The 17,449-nt window shown below is 37.0% G+C and overlaps 1 protein-coding gene across 1 annotated transcript in view; it reads right to left on the reverse strand.

Annotated features, from left to right (window-relative positions):
• Window positions 1-532: 532 nt before the first annotated feature.
• The window catches only part of LOC115214275 (flocculation protein FLO11), an 85,014-nt gene continuing 68,097 nt past the window's right edge, over window positions 533-17,449 (reverse strand). The window contains exons 4-9 of the mRNA XM_029783420.2: window positions 13,887-14,061; window positions 13,601-13,677; window positions 10,874-11,158; window positions 10,641-10,717; window positions 7,979-8,098; window positions 533-5,111 (exon numbers count right to left, since the gene is read on the reverse strand). Of these exons, the coding sequence (XP_029639280.1) occupies window positions 4,938-5,111; window positions 7,979-8,098; window positions 10,641-10,717; window positions 10,874-11,158; window positions 13,601-13,677; window positions 13,887-14,061 (908 nt within the window). The 3' untranslated portion in view covers window positions 533-4,937. The remainder of the gene's footprint in view (window positions 5,112-7,978; window positions 8,099-10,640; window positions 10,718-10,873; window positions 11,159-13,600; window positions 13,678-13,886; window positions 14,062-17,449) is intronic.

The following is a 17,449-nucleotide window of genomic DNA, read 5'->3' on the forward strand; positions in this document are numbered from 1 at the left end:
TTGGGTAACGTCCTCAAGAAACTCGATAAGTTGATTACAGCAGCTGGAGTTAGGAATAAATCCAAATTGTGACGGCTGGATGAGGCTGTGAGACTTCCAGAAGTTCCAGAGGGTTTCTCTGATACAGGATTCCATCAGTTTGGCGATGCAGCTAGTAAGACTGACGGGGCGATAGTTGACAGGCGATGTGCAGTCGCCTTTTTTGAACAGAGGGATGACACTGGCAGTTTTCCACTGTCTTAAAAACAGGATACATTAGATAATATAGTCTCAGATATTCCTAAATGGACAAAAAAGGTCAAAGTTGGAATACCTCTCTGGCCATAGGTCCGTTTCTTTGATCAGTGTTGACCTGGAGCTAAACAACACAACATTTATATACCTGTCTCAGAGGAACATCACAATAGATACAATATGTTTTTTTTTTAATGTAAGATTATTTAATAAGCAATCTAGCAACAAGATCTCTTATTCCTTTTGTTGAAATTTTTCTTTCAAAGATTTTTTAGTAAAGAAAAACAAAACAATAATATGGTTTCATAAATAGGAATTTTTTTCTCTTTCTCAAATACTAAAAGATGGTAAAAGCAATGATGAACAACAGTGACAAAGGCACGAAATGCCTGTCCCATTACAGGTATATCCTTGCACAAATGTCCACAAGTCCAAATCCTAAAGATTATAATAATATGAAGTTCTTGTATTGTAATGATAAATTCTGATTGTGTAAGATTTTCATAGGATAATTTCATTTCATTTGTTTGTGTGAGGGTGTGTGCATTTGTATATATGTATGTGTGAATTATTTGGTTTGTTTTATGAGCTATGATTAACAATAGAATAAATTTAACAAATTCGTTAACAACAACAAAAAAAAAAAAGAAAAACAAACTAAATTTCTCAATTTCACACACATACTTTCTTTAGACACAGGCTGATTCATAGGTAAATAAATAAGGTATATGTAGATTAATAGAAGTAGACAGGGGTATTTGTGGATAACTTGGGAGACTGACAGATTTTTAGGTAACTAAAACATATGAATAAGAGGTAGACAAATTGATAGATAAGGAGAGAACTGAGCTATAAAGATTTAACTAATATAAGTAAACAAGTCAAAGAGAGTGAGATGGCAGAGTGCCAAATAAATATTTGTTATACAATAATAGCATTTATATGTACAGACTCTTATACACACATACAATCACACATACTTATGCTTAACAAACCTGTACCCGCCCATGAAAAACTACAATTTCATTATGAATTCCAAAGCTTTGTTAATGAGATATCTTTAGGTTCAAGTCATAGAATTAGCAGGATGAGCGTGTCTGATCCATTTTTTTTTCTTTTTGTGCGTGCATGTGTGTGTGTTTGTTGTATACCCCACCCATCCCTACACCACCAACACAGAACAATGTACAAGTTCCATTTCTACATTTGGAATTTTGAAAAAGTTTAAAAAAAAAAAAAAAGAAAGAAAAAAAAGGTTTGATGATAGTAAAATTTTAGTTTCTCATTTTCAGCTTATTACTGGGCTTGGCTTTTGTTATCGAGGCTCCTAAATTTCATATAGAAAAAAAAATACATATAGGTATTTCAAACTAATTAGGAAACCTCTTATAGTTAGTCACTCAACATGCTGAAAATTGCAGCCAAATCTTCCTCAAATTACACTCTACCATCTTTAAAAAAAAAAAAAAAGTTGAGATACACTATGTCTGAATAAAAGACAGTGATGATCACATGCTGTGACATCTTTGATCATAGGTCTGCAAGAGCAGGACTGACCTGGAGCTATACAACCACAACAATATACCAGTATTTAAAAGAAAATAAATGATATGTTAGCATGTTATGAGGAGTATCATCAATATCCAACATCAAGCAATCTTTCATCCATGAAAATGCAGCATTTTTCTTTGTCTACCTTATTCTCCTTTAATCAATTCATTTAATTTTATTCTCAACCACTTTGCCTTTACAAGAAACAATACTGCAATTCTTTGAAGGAGGCGCCTGAACCAAAACATTAAGATATTTCTTCTCCTCGTTGCACACCAACAAATCTCAATGTTTTGCTTCATACTGATTTGAAACCAGAACAATGCAGACCAGAACTAGTCTCCCAAATACTATTACTGACATACATCAAGTTAAGGAATATATATATATGTGTGTGTGTGTGTAGCAAGAGTGTACCATCTGGGTAGGCAAAGTAAGCAATGCCTATCCAGATTGAAACTATACATATTAATTATTTAATATAAAGGGTAAATGACTTCTAATTCATTATGAAAATGCTAAATTAATGCATGGAATTCAGTGTACAATTCAGTAAATGGTTAAATTTTGGTGTCAGGCAGCTATATCTACTGCCCTTCAACTATAATGTATAGACTAACGCATAAAGTTTGTTAGTCCCACATGCTGCAGAAGGTATAAAATGTAGAATGAAAACTGCTTGGGGTGTCATTACAGAGTGAGGAGTGCACGTGTGTGAGTTACATTGCATGCTTGTTTGCTTCTAACGATTGAGCTAATTTTAAGAGATATATCATATTATGTGAATGTATAAAACAGTAATAATATATTATAAATTATATATATATATACATACACAAATATGTATCTAATATCTTCCTTATAAAATAGTGTTTGCATGCATTTTTAAATACAATCCAAACTTTTTATGTACTTATAGATGTATGTAAACAAATATATATATATATATATATTTGAGAGTAGACATTTTCACATATTGTCTCATAAACGTCCTTTTGAAAATTTACTTTAATGCCTACTGCCTATGAGTATTTACTCATGGAACATAACTGATATATGTATTTGTATAGATGGTATGTTATTTTTTCTTGCTAAAATATTGATGCCCTTTCTATTAAGAAAAAAAAAACCTCTATTTTCCACCACCTACGCATACTGAAGCAACAGGCCTTATGTACCTTTGCATCAGTGCAGATTACAATGGTTATTGTAAGATGTGAACTTACGACCATAATGGCTTATAATACAGCCTTGTAACATTATAAATAGAGTAGCTTTCGTCTTCTTTCTAATATATGTCTATGTGCATGTGTGTGTATGTATATATATATATCATCATCATCATCATCAGTTAATGTCCATTGTCCATGCTGGCAAGCTGAGAGGCTGCACCAGACTTCAGTCTGATTTGATATGGTTTCTACAGCTGGATGCTACACACATAAATATACATACTTGTATATATATATATATATATATATATACAGATAGATAGATAGAGAGAGAGATACATACAGAGTAACTATAATGTACAATTTGATATCCTAAATTCTTATAACTTCGGTATGCTGCAAATGATAGAATTAATATGTAAAAACCATTTAAAAGCTAAATGCATGAATTTTATTGCTATCAATCAAAAATTCATTAAAATTATTTAATTAAAAAAAAAATGTTTAATAGTTACTTCACTTTACTTTATAGGAACATGTAAAGGCTATTGTTTACTTAATTAAAGTTCACTTGATAGATGACCTGGGTGCTAGGATAATTAACGTGATTTGAACATATTTTTAGAACTTCAGAACTGAAATGATGGTGGACATGTTGAAAAGGAATAATTTTAAGAATAAATCGATTAAAAATGTAATACTTTCTTTCACTTAACCGTTTTTCACAGATAAATTATATGATATGTAGAACTGAAGTTATTCATGTTTAAAATTGCTTAAGAACTTTATAATAACCCTATATATATGTTTGTGTGTATCATAGTGTAAGAATTGTAAAATATATTAAATACATGTTTTATGTAGTTCAGACTCTATTTGACATAGAGTTCAATATGCTTGTTAGAGTGAATAGATATGTTAAGGTTAAAAGCTGATAATTGACTCAGTTTTGTCCTTGGCAGGACCATTTGCATTAGTTCACAATAGTCTTGAACAGTCCAGCCTAGAGCAAAATTTTGAGTAGTCTGCTAACTTTTGAGAATATACATCATTAATGTGGTCTACATTGAAGGCTTTACTGTGGGGTGAAAAGGTTTTAGCTTTCCTAGTGTAGCATGCATGCTCATGCAAGTCTTAGACCTCTAGCATTGCTGGTGGTGGTGGTGGTCATAGTGTTGCTGCTGTCGATGAATAGTGATGTTTACTTGTTGACATTGATATATGTTTGATTTGGGAGAATAGGATTCAAATTATTCACAGGCTTACTTAGTGAGAAAGAATGAGAGAAACTGATGCATCAGACAATCAACAAAAGACAGAAGTGAATACGGAGGTAAAGAAGAGGTAGGGAATAAAGAAGTTGAGGATACTGAATAAGGTTGGGCAGGGAAGAAAGAGTGACGGATGGAGGTTAGGACCTACAATGGAGGAAACTGGATGGAGTAAAGATGAGGTTTGAGACGAGGAAAGGGATAAGATCAATGATGAGCAAATGGGAAAAGGAAAGAGGTAGCAATAACAAGGAAATAATTGAAAGGGATGATGGAATATGGCAAGGGAGGAATTAGTAACAAAAGGAAGAGGAAAGTAAGTCTAACATCAAGTGAGATAATAATTAAGGAACTGAAAAGAGCTTAGTGGGTAGCAAAAGAAAGATGAAGGAAATGAAATTTGAAATGACTATAGAACAAGGAACCAAGATTTTAATGAAGAAGGAATCAATAAATGACAGGTGGGATATAGCAATAACAGAGCAGTTTAGCTCTCGGTATAAGGATGGAATATAAACACAAACAAACAAATTGCCAAAAAAAAACAAAAAAACGTGGGGACATATTTTTTCATAAGAACATAAAAATGGTAAATTTTGGTGCCTACCAAACTGACAATGATTTATAAATACTAACAAATATTTCTAGAGACTGAAACAGTGTAGGAAACACTGTTATCGTTCTGGTCGATGATGATGTCATTCCTTATTCATAGGACAACAAAGTCATCACTTTCACTGGTCGGCTGCTTTAGTTTGCCATCTTGGTCAACATAGCGGATACGGAGGTAGCGTTCTTCATTTAATTCTAATTTGTCCATTTGTAAGTCACCACTTCGGCCATCAACAAATGCAAACGCTGGGTAGAGTCCTTTTTGTTTCAGCTGAAGAAGAAAAAGAATATAACAGATAAAACAGAGAAGGAAAGCAGCACTAATAATTTTTGTTTTAGGTTTCCAAGACAATTAGAAGAAAGAGAAGACAATCTTCATTACTTTAGACCTGGTTTAAATGCTTGCCACAAAGGTGTGGAGGCTCTGCTAAAGGCACTCAAGGGCCAAGTGGTGAGCTTAAATCAGTAGAAAGGTTAGTGTGTAGAGGGAAACCTGTTTGCCTTCTACAGCTTGTTACACTGTTGTGGCTATGTGGTAACAAGCTTGCTTTCCAACCACATGGTTCCTGGTTCAGTCCCACTGTCTGCCACCTTGGGCAAGTGTCTTCTACTATAGCCTTTGGCTGACCAAAGCTTTGTGAGTGGATTTGGTAGGCAGAAACTGAAAGAAGCCCATCATGTATATATATATATATATATATATATATATATATTATCATCATCATCATTTAGCGTCCGCTTTCCATGCTAGCATGGGTTGGACGGTTCAACTGGGGTCTGGGAAGCCAGAAGGCTGCGCCAGGCCCAGTCAGATCTGGCAATGTTTCTACAGCTGTATACCCTTCCTAACGCCAACCACTCCGTGAGTGTAGTGGGTGCTTTTTACGTGCCTATATATATATATATATATATATATACTTTTGTTTCAGTTATTTGACTGCAGCCATGCTGGAGCACCACTTTGAAAGGTTTTAGTCAAACAAATCAACCCCAGGACTTATTTTTTAAGCCTAGTACTTATTTTATCTTTTGCCAAACCACTAAGTTATGGAGACATAAATACACCAACAGTAGTTGTCAAGTGGTGATGGGGGGAGGGGACAAACAGACACAAAGACGCACACACACAGATGTATACATATATGTTTCTTTACTACCCATAAGGGGCTAAACATAGAGGGGACAAACAAGAACAGACAAACGAATTTAAGTCGATTATATCGACCCTAGTGCGTAACTAGAACTTAATTTATCGACCCCGAAAGGATGAAAGGCAAAGTCGACCTCGGCGGAATTTGAACTCGGAACGTAACGGTAGACGAAATACGGCTACGCATTTCGCCTGGCGTGCTAACGGTTCTGCCAGCTCGCCGCCTTATCATATATATACATATATACATGCCTATGTGCAATGATGATAATACATATATACAAATATAAGATGTTATAGATTTGAATGGTGTGAACTGTATAATTGTGCTGACCACTTCACCAAGGCAGTATCAACTTTGTCTAAATTAGAAGACTTAACCAGAGGCCTGTCAATAGGAATCACAGTCCACATTGTATCAAGGTTCTAATTGACAGCCGATTGACTCTAATGACTATTCTGTTTCTCTCTCTACCACTCTGCCAATTTCATACACACACATACTATAGTAACCAGAGTAAGAACAGGTTGGAAAAAGCTAAGGGAGCCACAACTGCTGCTGGCAAAAATAATCTTTTTCCCTCAGAGTGAAGGGTAGATTGCATGATGCTTGAGTTAGAACTGAAATACTGCATGATAGTGAGACATGGGCCTCAAATGCAGAAAATGTCACAAAACTGGAAAGTAATGAAGTGTGTAAGTGTGCATGAATAACAAAAGACAAATGTGTTAGGAGAAAAACTGGGCATAACAGGAATCAGAGATAGTATGCAAGAAAAAAGACTATGCTGGTATGGACATATACTGCTTATGGATGAGACAACTGTATAGAGGTCACTGATCACTTAACGTAGATGGAGCTTTTAGAAGAGGGAGACCCACAAAGACATGGGATGAAGTGGTGAAGGCTGATCTCAGGACCTTGAACCTCAAGGAGATGATAACAAAAGACCAGAATGACTGGTGGTATATGAACTTTAGGAAGACCAAACTATCTCAGTGAAACAAATTCTGAAAGCACAATGTGTATGTGTATATGCATAAGTGCCCTCCTTATTGCTCAGTTTCCATCTCAAAATATCCACACAACCCATCTTTCTCACTGCAGTATTCTGTCACTATAATTAAATGTGAGCAAAATTGCATACTTTACCAGCTATCTTCTCAACTACATATCACCTCTCTCTCTCTCTCTCTCTCTCCACTCTTTCTCTCATCCTTTTTCTGTCTAGTGTACCATTATTACTATTCTGCTGATCTTTACCCACTTTTTTTCTGCGCTGCCAGTCATTTCCTACTCTCCTCTAGGACCCATTAACTTGAATATATTTCATTATCCATTCATTATCCGCCATTCACTTCATCCACTCATCAACCCTACTTAATTTCTTTAGTTGTCACCTACCCTGCCTACATATCATCCCTCATTATCTTTTCTTCATTATATTCACCCCCTCATCCATTCCTCCTCTCTAAACCAGTTGTTATTCTCCCATACACACTTGCAGCCTCTCTCTCTCTCTCCATACTCCCAGTTCTATCCCCACTCATGTCTACTCACCACATAACTTGAGGGTCCACTCTCACACCTCATTACCATTATCTTCTTACTCTCCAGTTCCACTATAATTGAGTTAAGGTGGCGAGCTGGCAGAAACGTTAGCACACCGGGCGAAATGCTTAGCGGTATTTCGCCTGCCACTATGTTCTGAGTTCAAATTCCGCCGAGGCCGACTTTGCCTTTCATCCTTTCGGGGTCGATTAAATAAGTACCAGTTACGCACTGGGGTCGATATAATCGACTTAATCCGTTTGTCTGTCCTTGATTGTTCCCTCTGTGTTTAGCCCCTTGTGGGCAGTAAAGAAATATATAATTGAGTTATATCAAATATCTCAACCAACTAATGTTTAAATTAACACAGAATAAAATCAATGTGGCCACTGCCTGATAGCTGAAGCTAGTAAGGGAATAAAAAAACAATACTCACATCTTTGCTTTGGGTTACAAATTTTTCAAATTCTCCTTGGTTGCGACAATAAAATCCTATGGTGCAACTGGGATCCATGTCTTCAAATGGAAGTTTCCTTGGGGTTGTGCAATGGAATGACTGTAAAACAGAAAATTTTCAAAATATAATTAAGCAGCGATAAAATAAATATTTAAATGTCTGAGATGAGTTATCTTTTATCGTTTATTAATGCATCATTGGACTGTGGCCATGCTGGGGTGTCACCTCGAGAATTATTAAGATTATAATAGGGAAAAAGTTCACCATACAGCTTTTTCATTTTGAATTCTATACCACTCACTCATGGCACCTTGGGCAAGTATCTTCTACTATAACTTTGGGAGAAAGTAGAAGATGGAAACTGTATAGAAGCCCATCTTATGTATGCACATGCATACATACATATCTGTGTGTGTGTGTGTGCATGTCTACTCTTTACTCTTTTACTTGTTTCAGTCAGTTGACTGCAGCCATGCTGGAGCACTGCCTTTAGTCGAGCGACTCGACCCCGGGACTTATTCTTTATAAGCCCAGTACTTATTCTATCGGCCTCGTTTGCCGAACCGCTAGGTGACGGGGACATAAACACACCAGCATCGGTTGTCAAGCAATACTAGGGGGACAAACACAGACAACCAAACATACATGCACACACACACCACACACACACACACACACATATATATATATATATATATATGTATATATATACATATATATATATGTATATATATACATATATATATATGTATATATATACATATATATATATATATATATATATATAATATATATATATATATATATATATATATATATATGTATGTATATATATACATATATACGACGGGCTTCTTTCAGTTTCCGTCTACCAAATCCACTCACAAGGCTTTGGTCAGCCCGAGGCTATAGTAGAAGATACTTGCCCAAGGTGCCACGCAGTGGGACTGAACCCGGAACCATGTGGTTGGTAAGCAAGCTACTTACCACACAGGCTTTTGGTTTCCATCAACCAAATCTACTCCCAAAGCTTTGGTTGGCCCACAGCTGTAATGGAAGACACTTGCTTAAGGTGCTGTACAGTAGGACTGAACCCAAGACTGCATAGTTGGGAAGCAAGTTTGTTAACCACACAGCTGCATGAGAAATGGGTTCCAATGCAAGGCAGCTTTGCCAAAGGAGAGAATTATTGTTTGCTGTGGTTAATTAATGTGAATAAACAGTTAGAATGAATGGCAGGCAAATGAAACTATGCTGAAATAAAACAGAAACATATTTATATAATAGAAATTACAATGGAAGACATGGATGTGGTCACATGTAAAGTAAATCTATTGAAAGCTGTTGCTGTAAATAGTATTCTTTTATATTAGTAAAAAATGTTTTTTTCAGCAAATGAAACAATCTGTTTGTTCATCTGTTTTTCCATGCTAGTATGGGTTAGAAGGATACATAGTGAGGCATTGTTTTATGCATGTTATCCTTTGTGACACTAACACTCAAGTGTTTTTCAAATGACGGAGTTTTCATCCCCTCCTCTTCAAAAGCACAGAATTAGTAGATGATTTGTAGCTCAGTACTTTTTCCAAACCATATGATATCAGGTTCTGTCCCACTGTGTGGCACCTTGGGCAAATGCCTTTTGCTGCAGCCACAGGGCAGCTAAAGCTTCATGAGTAGATTTGATAGAGAGAAACTGAAAGAACCTATTGTGTGTGTGTATATATATATATATATATATATAGGATGTGTGTGTACCCTTGTCTAGACATGATGGCTGTAAATGAGCGTCATACAAGCAATGTTGTTAATTTTTTTGTCTTGCATGGAAATCAAGTCTTAGTTTGGGGAAAATATAACTTTGCTTGGAAATAGGTGAGGTTTGGCAACAGGAAGGACATCTGCCTGTAGAAAATCCACCTCAACAGATTCCTTCTGACCCATGATGATGATGATGATGGTGATGGTACAACCCCACCCACCCTCCACATGCACAATGGACATTGTATGGGTCTTCCTCTATTAGAGTTATTCTCAAAGCATTGGCCCAGAGCTATAAGCAGAAGACACTTGTCTAAGGTGCTGTGCCGAGGAATGAACACAAAACCACCTGGTTGTAAAGTGAAATTCTTAACCATGCAACCATGCCTATGCCTTCAACAATCTTTCACTGAAAAACATTTAATTCTTTTCATACCTCTAAAAATTGGAAAAGCTTTCACTAAAATCCCATATCTTTTCTAGTTTTTCTAAGATCCTGCAGTAATGGTTAGATTACACTTTCATAATAAAACCAAAGCCAGAATGCTAAAGCACAAATCTACTCTTTGCATTCTGTTTTCAGTTAAATTTAATTAATTTAAATTCCAGAGTTGCCTCCCCTTGCTATTTGCACTCAAATTTAATAGTTTTATTAATGATTATTCTCCTTACAGAGACTAATTACGATTAATTAAAATTTTAATTCTCACTTCATTAAATATATTAATATTGACTTAATTATATGTTGAGGATGGTTGATATTTTTGGTAGAATAAAAAAAAAAATTTTTTAAACTTTGGTAGAGTCTTAAATTTGATACGAAAGGGAAAAGATCAATAAATGGGAGGCAAGAGGGAAGGTAAAAAAAATATAAACTTACTGAAAATGGGAAATCTCCAGACATCACATCAATGTTGTCTTGGCAATAGTGAGGATCAAAGTATATCAACTTCTTATCTGAAAAATGAATAAAACAAACCCTTTGACATATGAATTGATAACATCTGGCTTCTGATGAGTGTGAGTGGGTGGAGTGGGGGTGAGTATAAGTGGGGAAAGATAGAGATGAGAGGTAGGAAATGAGGGGAGGCACAAATAAATAATACTACTTACCCTGCCAACCAACAAAATAGAGAGAGTGCTTTGGTTTACCACCAATAATACCGATACAATGTTCTTCTGCAAGCAGACTCTGAAGGCATGGAATGTACACAGAGTTAAGGGCTTCTCCACCAAGACGAACAGGAATAAGGACCACCACTGCCCGTTTCCAGCGGTTTCCAGAATCAGGCTCAGGCACTTCATGGTTCCCTTCATTTCCATCACTGTTGTTAGGCACCTTCAACAAAGTGTTGTTGTTGCCAGACATACATAAATCTGCTACATCTTGTAAATAAACTAATTAAAAAAATAGTGAAAAAAAACAACAATCAGAACCATATGAGAATAAATTGAAAGCAAGATAATTAATAGCTTAACTTCATATCATTTCACTTTATTTTTCTATCATGAAGGTTTCTATTTAACTAATTATAACCTGATAAAAATTAATTCAACCCTTTAGCATTTAAACAAGCCAAATCTGGCCCAAAATATTCTACTTGTTTCCGAGGAAATGACTAGAGATCGAGACCTTTGGAAGTATGGTGTGCATGAGAAGACCCGGCAGGACAAGTGAGACCATAACCTGTGGCCTCTACTTAGGATGTAGCCAGTCCACTTATGCATATCTTTCCTCCTTGGGACACAAAACTCTACTTGTGAAGACCTGTTAAGGCAAGTGAAAATCAAAATCAAAATTGAAATCGATCAACATCAATGGAAATTGTAGCTGTGATACCAGTGCCGGTGGCACGTAAGAGAACCATCCGAACGTGGGCGTTGCCAGCGCCGCCCCGACTGGCCTCTGTGCCGGTGGCATGTAAAAAGCACCATCCGATCGTGGCCATTGCCAGCCTCGCCTGTCACCTGTGCTGGTGGCACGTAAAAAGCACCCACTACACTCACGGAGTGGTTGGCATTAGGAAGGGCATCCAGCCATAGAAACATTGCCAGATCAGACTGGGCCTAGTGCAGCCTTCTGGCTTCCCAGACTCCAGTTGAACCATCCAACCCATGCTAGCATGGAAAGCGGATGCTAAACGATGATGATGATGATGCTCAAACTGACTAGATCCAACCTTTTACACCTAACCTACAAAATCAATCTGAGAATAAATACTCACATAATTGAAATCTTGAAGCTATGAAATAATGTATGATTAATTCAAAACAATGTTGAATAAATAAGCATTACATTTGACAGAGTGATCTGCATGTGAAAGGGTTAAACAAACTCCTGAAACTAGAATTGTGTAAACGGTAATAGAGAACCTTAGATTTTGTGATTGTAATGAAAGCAAGATGGACAATGAAGGTAAGTAGACTAACAACCTCTGAGTAGAGAGTACACGTCACATGAAGCTGCTGAAGTGTGTTCCAGGTTAGGTCAGGTAATTCTATGTACCTTAATTCACTTATCTAGGAAAAAGGTACAAGTACTTTTATGGTGAAGTTTTTTCAATAAACTAATACCACATGAAAAAAAAAGGTAAAGTTACCTTTTCGAGTCATACTAACTCATAAGGGGCAATTTCTCGGTTTCATGGCATATGTATTCCCCACCAGGACAGACACTAGTCCGTCATGAGATTACTCATTTTTGCCAGCTGAGTGGACTGGAGCAACATGAAATGAAGTGTTTTGCTCAAGAACACAACGCATTGTCATCATCATCATCATCATCGTTTAATATCTGTTTTCCACGCTAGTATGGGTTGGACAATTTGAGGACTGGTGAACCAGATGGCTGTACCAGGCTCCAATCTGATCTGGCAGAGTTTCTACAGCTGGATGCTCTTCCTAATGCAGGAATCAAAGCCACAGTCTTACAATCATGAGTCCAACACCCTAACCACTAAGCCATGCGCCTCAACAATACCACAACCATGAAATAATTTTCCTTCATTTGCTTAATATTACAATATTCAGAGTTGGGTACCAGCTCTATGGTGAACTATGTGGTTTATGAAAGGATTAATTTTGTGTGTGTATGTGTGTGTGGAGAGAGGGGGAGAGAGAGAGAGTTTCACAGCAAGCTGAAATGAACAGGCCATCAGTTTCCATCACTGGTACACAACTGCATAAGTGACAAAAAAAAAAACATGTCAATGGTCCAAACTACTTTATTTCAATGGCTCTACTCAAACAGCTGTTCAAATGTACACATTTATATAAATTCTTTTTTTTTTTTTACATTACAGTCAAGAGAGAAGGAAGTGTCCATGGCATTGTACAGAGCTTATGATACTAGTAGGAGGAATAGAAGAGGTTATCCTCAAATCAGAGACTCAGTCCAAATCCAAATGATTGAAGACTTCATTTATCATACCTTGGCTGATAGACTGAATTCATCACCCAATTTTACATCATCACCTGGCACCTTGAGTGCCAAGTCAGCCATGGTGGGATTTGAATTCACAACACAAAGAACTGAAACAAATATCGCAAGGTATCTGGCCTGACATTCTAACAGTTCAGTAACCTACTTTGGTACTTTTCATTAGTTCCAAAATAATTATAAGTCTAAGTTGACCTTGATGAGATTTGAACTCAGAGTATAGAATATAAAGTCCAGAACAAGTACCACAAAGCATTCAATTGGATACTCTAGTGACTTTGCCAATTCACTGCCATTAAATGTGATGAATACTATAGAGCAGAACTAAAAATATGTTAGTCACAACAAGAATCAGACTTAATACTGCACAAAGTACCAAACAGTTGATTTCAAATACCTACCAGTGCAGTCGGCAGCTACATACACGCAAATCTCCCTTAGAACAGGTTGGCACTCATAACTCTTCTCCATTGCCAATCTAAAAAGATATAAAATTAAACCAGCTGAATAATGACATGGATAATTAGCTTAATTAAGTTAATGAACTTGTGGAAATCATTCTTATACACATTATAATAATATGCACATTGTAGTTCTAATAGACAATTAAAGACTAATAATGTCTGCAGTTCTAATAGACTATTAAAGACTAATAAGTAAATAACTTTCATTATTGTGTATACTGACCTCAGCATTGTAGCTACAGTTGCTGGCCCATACCATTCTCCAGGCTTCCGTCCTAGAGTTGAGCCAATATCCACTAGCTGATGTACAGAGAAGGGGCACTGTTGGTAGTCTGCAAACCATTTAATAATCTGGCGGTAAACATTCAGGTCTTTATCCCGATGCTGAAGCCGCCAACCTAGTAACAAAAAAGAAAAAAATATATATATCAGACATGCTATACAGGAATAAGATTAGGTGTGGCTGTATGGTAAAAAAGCTTGCTTCCTGGCGAGCTGGCAGAAACATTAGCACGCCGGGCGAAATGCTTAGTGGTATTTCATCTCCCGTTACGTTCTGAGTTCAAATTCCGCCAAGGTCGACTTTGCTTGGGGTCGACTTTGCATGGGGTCGATAAATTAAGTACCAGTTACGCACTGGAGGTCGATGTAATCGACTTAATCCCCTTGTCTGTCCCCTCTATGTTTAGCCCCTTGTGTGCAATAAAGAAATAAGAAGTTTGCTTCCCAACCAGATAGTTTCAGGTTCAGTTCCACTGAGTGGCACTTTAGGCAAGTGTCTTCTACTATAACCTTGGTCCAACCTAAGCCTTGTGAATGAATTTGGTGGACAAACTGAAAGAACCTGTTTTGTGTATGTGTGTCTCATCATGTTGGAATGTTGAACACTGCACATTTTTTTGTCTCCCCATTTTTTTTCCTCTTAATCCTTTCTGTCAAGTGTAGGCTTGAAATGTAAAAGACTTTTCCATTCTTCATAAGCTTTAAACTAATACACTTACTTGTTGTTCCTACACCTGTTTTCATATTTTGTTTTCTGTAAATATATACTGTGTGTACACTTAGGTATATAACTACTATTGCATGAGTTAAAGCCCCAAGTAGATTATCATTATCCAGTTAGTCAACCACTGCACTTAGTGCTACTAATTATAATATGCTGAGTATAGGTAGTAAAAAAAATTAAGAAAAACACCAGCATAAATATTTAGTTCCAAGATATGTTGCACTATTGCAATTATTTGGAACTCAGCATTGGATGATCCAAGTGCATTCAGATGCCTAACCACACTTAGTCATCAGGGGAATACTTTAATGCATTCTGTTACTAATATCTGAAGTTAGACACATGGCAAGATCATTTATAAGTAATTAGAGAAGGAAGTAGACAGAAAGCACAGTTCCTGCTTTTCCTATCTTTCTCTCCCTCACTAATCAATCTCCATTTATTTTCCATTCATTTTCATTGATCTTCACTCCATTCCATCTCATTTTATATATACCATCATCATTGTTTAATGTCTGCCTTCCACGCAAGCATGGGTTTGGTTAGGTCGACTATCTCAGGCTACTGTGTCTGTTTTGGCAAGGTTTTTACAGCTGGATGCCCTTCTTACACCAACCACTCCACAGAGTGGACAGAGTGCTTTTTACATGACACCAGCACAGGCAAGGTCAATTTTGGAATGGTTTTTACAGCTGGATGCCCTTCCAAATACCAACCACTTTACAGTGTGGTGGACTGGATGCTTTTTACATGGCACCAGCACCAGCAGGGTCACCATATATATGTATTTACTAATTGTGTTTTATGTACAAGTATACCTTGACTTTTTATCCTGTTTACTACTATGTTGTTCAGTTTTTGCCTTCTTCTTTCTTTTCACCACTTCCTTCTCTAAACACTTACAAATAATGCTCAGGGAGTGTTACCACTAGAACAAGAATAGCCTGGGCAAAGTTCAGAAAGCTTCTACCCCTACAGGTGACAAAGGGCCTCTCGCTCAGAGTGAAAGGTAGATTGTACGATGCATGTGTACGAACTGCCATGCTTCACGGCAGTGAAACATGGGCTGTGGCAGCTGAAGACATGCATAGGCTAAAAACAAATGCATGATCTGCTGGATGTGTAATGTTAGTGTGCACGCATGACAGATTGTAAGCGCCCTGAGAGAAATGTTAGACATAAGAAGCATTGGATGTGGTGTACAAGAGAGATGTTTGCATTGATATGGTCATGTACTACGGATGGATGAGGAGAGCTGTGTGAAGAAGTGCCACTCACAAACAGTGGAAGGAATCCGGGGTAGAGGGAGACCCAGGAAGACATGGGATGAGGTGGTGAAGCATGACCTTCGAATGTTGGGCCTCACAGAGGCAATGACAAAAGACCAAGACCTCTGAAGATTTGCTGTGACTGAGAAGACCCACAAATAAAGTGAGTTCACAGCTGTAACCAACACCAGTGTTGCATAACCAGCCCACTCAAAAGTTCCTTGGATCATAGAGTGACATGCTGTGCTTAAAGAGACCTATTGAGTCAAGTTCATCAAAATCAAATCAAATCACATTCAAATGGAAACTGTAGTTGTGATCCCCATGCCGGTGGCATGTAAAAAGCACCACCCAAATGTGGCCAATGCCAGCACCGCCTTGACTGGCTTCCATGCCGGTGGCACGTAAAAAGTACCATCCGATTGTGGTTGATGCCAGCCCCCACTGGCCGCTGTGCCGGTGGCACATAAAAAAGCACCCACTACACTCTTGGAGTGGTTGGCGTTAGGAAGGGCAATCAGCTGTAGAAACACTGCCAGACCAGACTGGAGTCTGGTGCAGCCTCCTGGCTTCCCAGACCCCAGTCGAACCGTCCAACCCATGCCAGCATGGAAAACATGTTAAACGATGATGATGATATTATATATATATATATATATATATAAATATATATACACAAATATTTATATATACTAGCAGAGGTACCTAGCATTGCTTGAGATTAAAATGGCATAATTTTTTATTCTTTTATTTGTTTCAGTTATGTGATTGCAGTCATTGCTGGAGCAGCACCTTTAGTCGAACAATTCACCCCCAGGATTTATTTTTTGTAAGCCTAGTACTTATTCTACCGGTGTCTTTTGCCGAACCGTTAAGTTATGGGGACATAAACACACCAACATCAGTTGTCAAGCGATGGTGAGGGTACAAAGACAGACAGACAGACACACACACACAAATAGACACATATATATGACAATCTTCTTTCAGTTTCTGTGTACGAAATTCACTTGCAAGGCTTTGGATGGCCTGAGGCTATAGTATATATTTATATATATACATATATATATATATATATATATATATAAAGAAAAGGTGATCATGACAGACAGGCAGGGAGACAAAGAATTTTATATATATAGATTAAGCACATGTATTAAATGTTAATTTAAGGGTTAATATGTAACTGTAAATACCTTGGAACGTTGCAATTGCTACAAAAATTTCTAACTGGTAATTGAATGGTAAATGTGTAAAATAAGATGATCTTAATGTTATCACAATAGAATTAAAAGTGAAAGAATAAAAGTAAAACAATATTATAGTTAGAATTAAAAGTGAAACAATATATCACATTACAATGTAGATGTTATTGTTTCACTTTTGACACATAATACAGAACCAGTCTAAGAGATTGCTCCAGGCCTGCATTAGGCAAGAAGTTGAAAATTTGCCCAGGACACTCCATGGACCCTAAGTAATGCATGTGTAATTTGAATGAAATCAGTTTGG

This window comes from Octopus sinensis, linkage group LG7, assembly GCF_006345805.1.
Source record: "Octopus sinensis linkage group LG7, ASM634580v1, whole genome shotgun sequence".
In the NCBI taxonomy this organism is placed as follows: domain Eukaryota; kingdom Metazoa; phylum Mollusca; class Cephalopoda; order Octopoda; family Octopodidae; genus Octopus; species Octopus sinensis.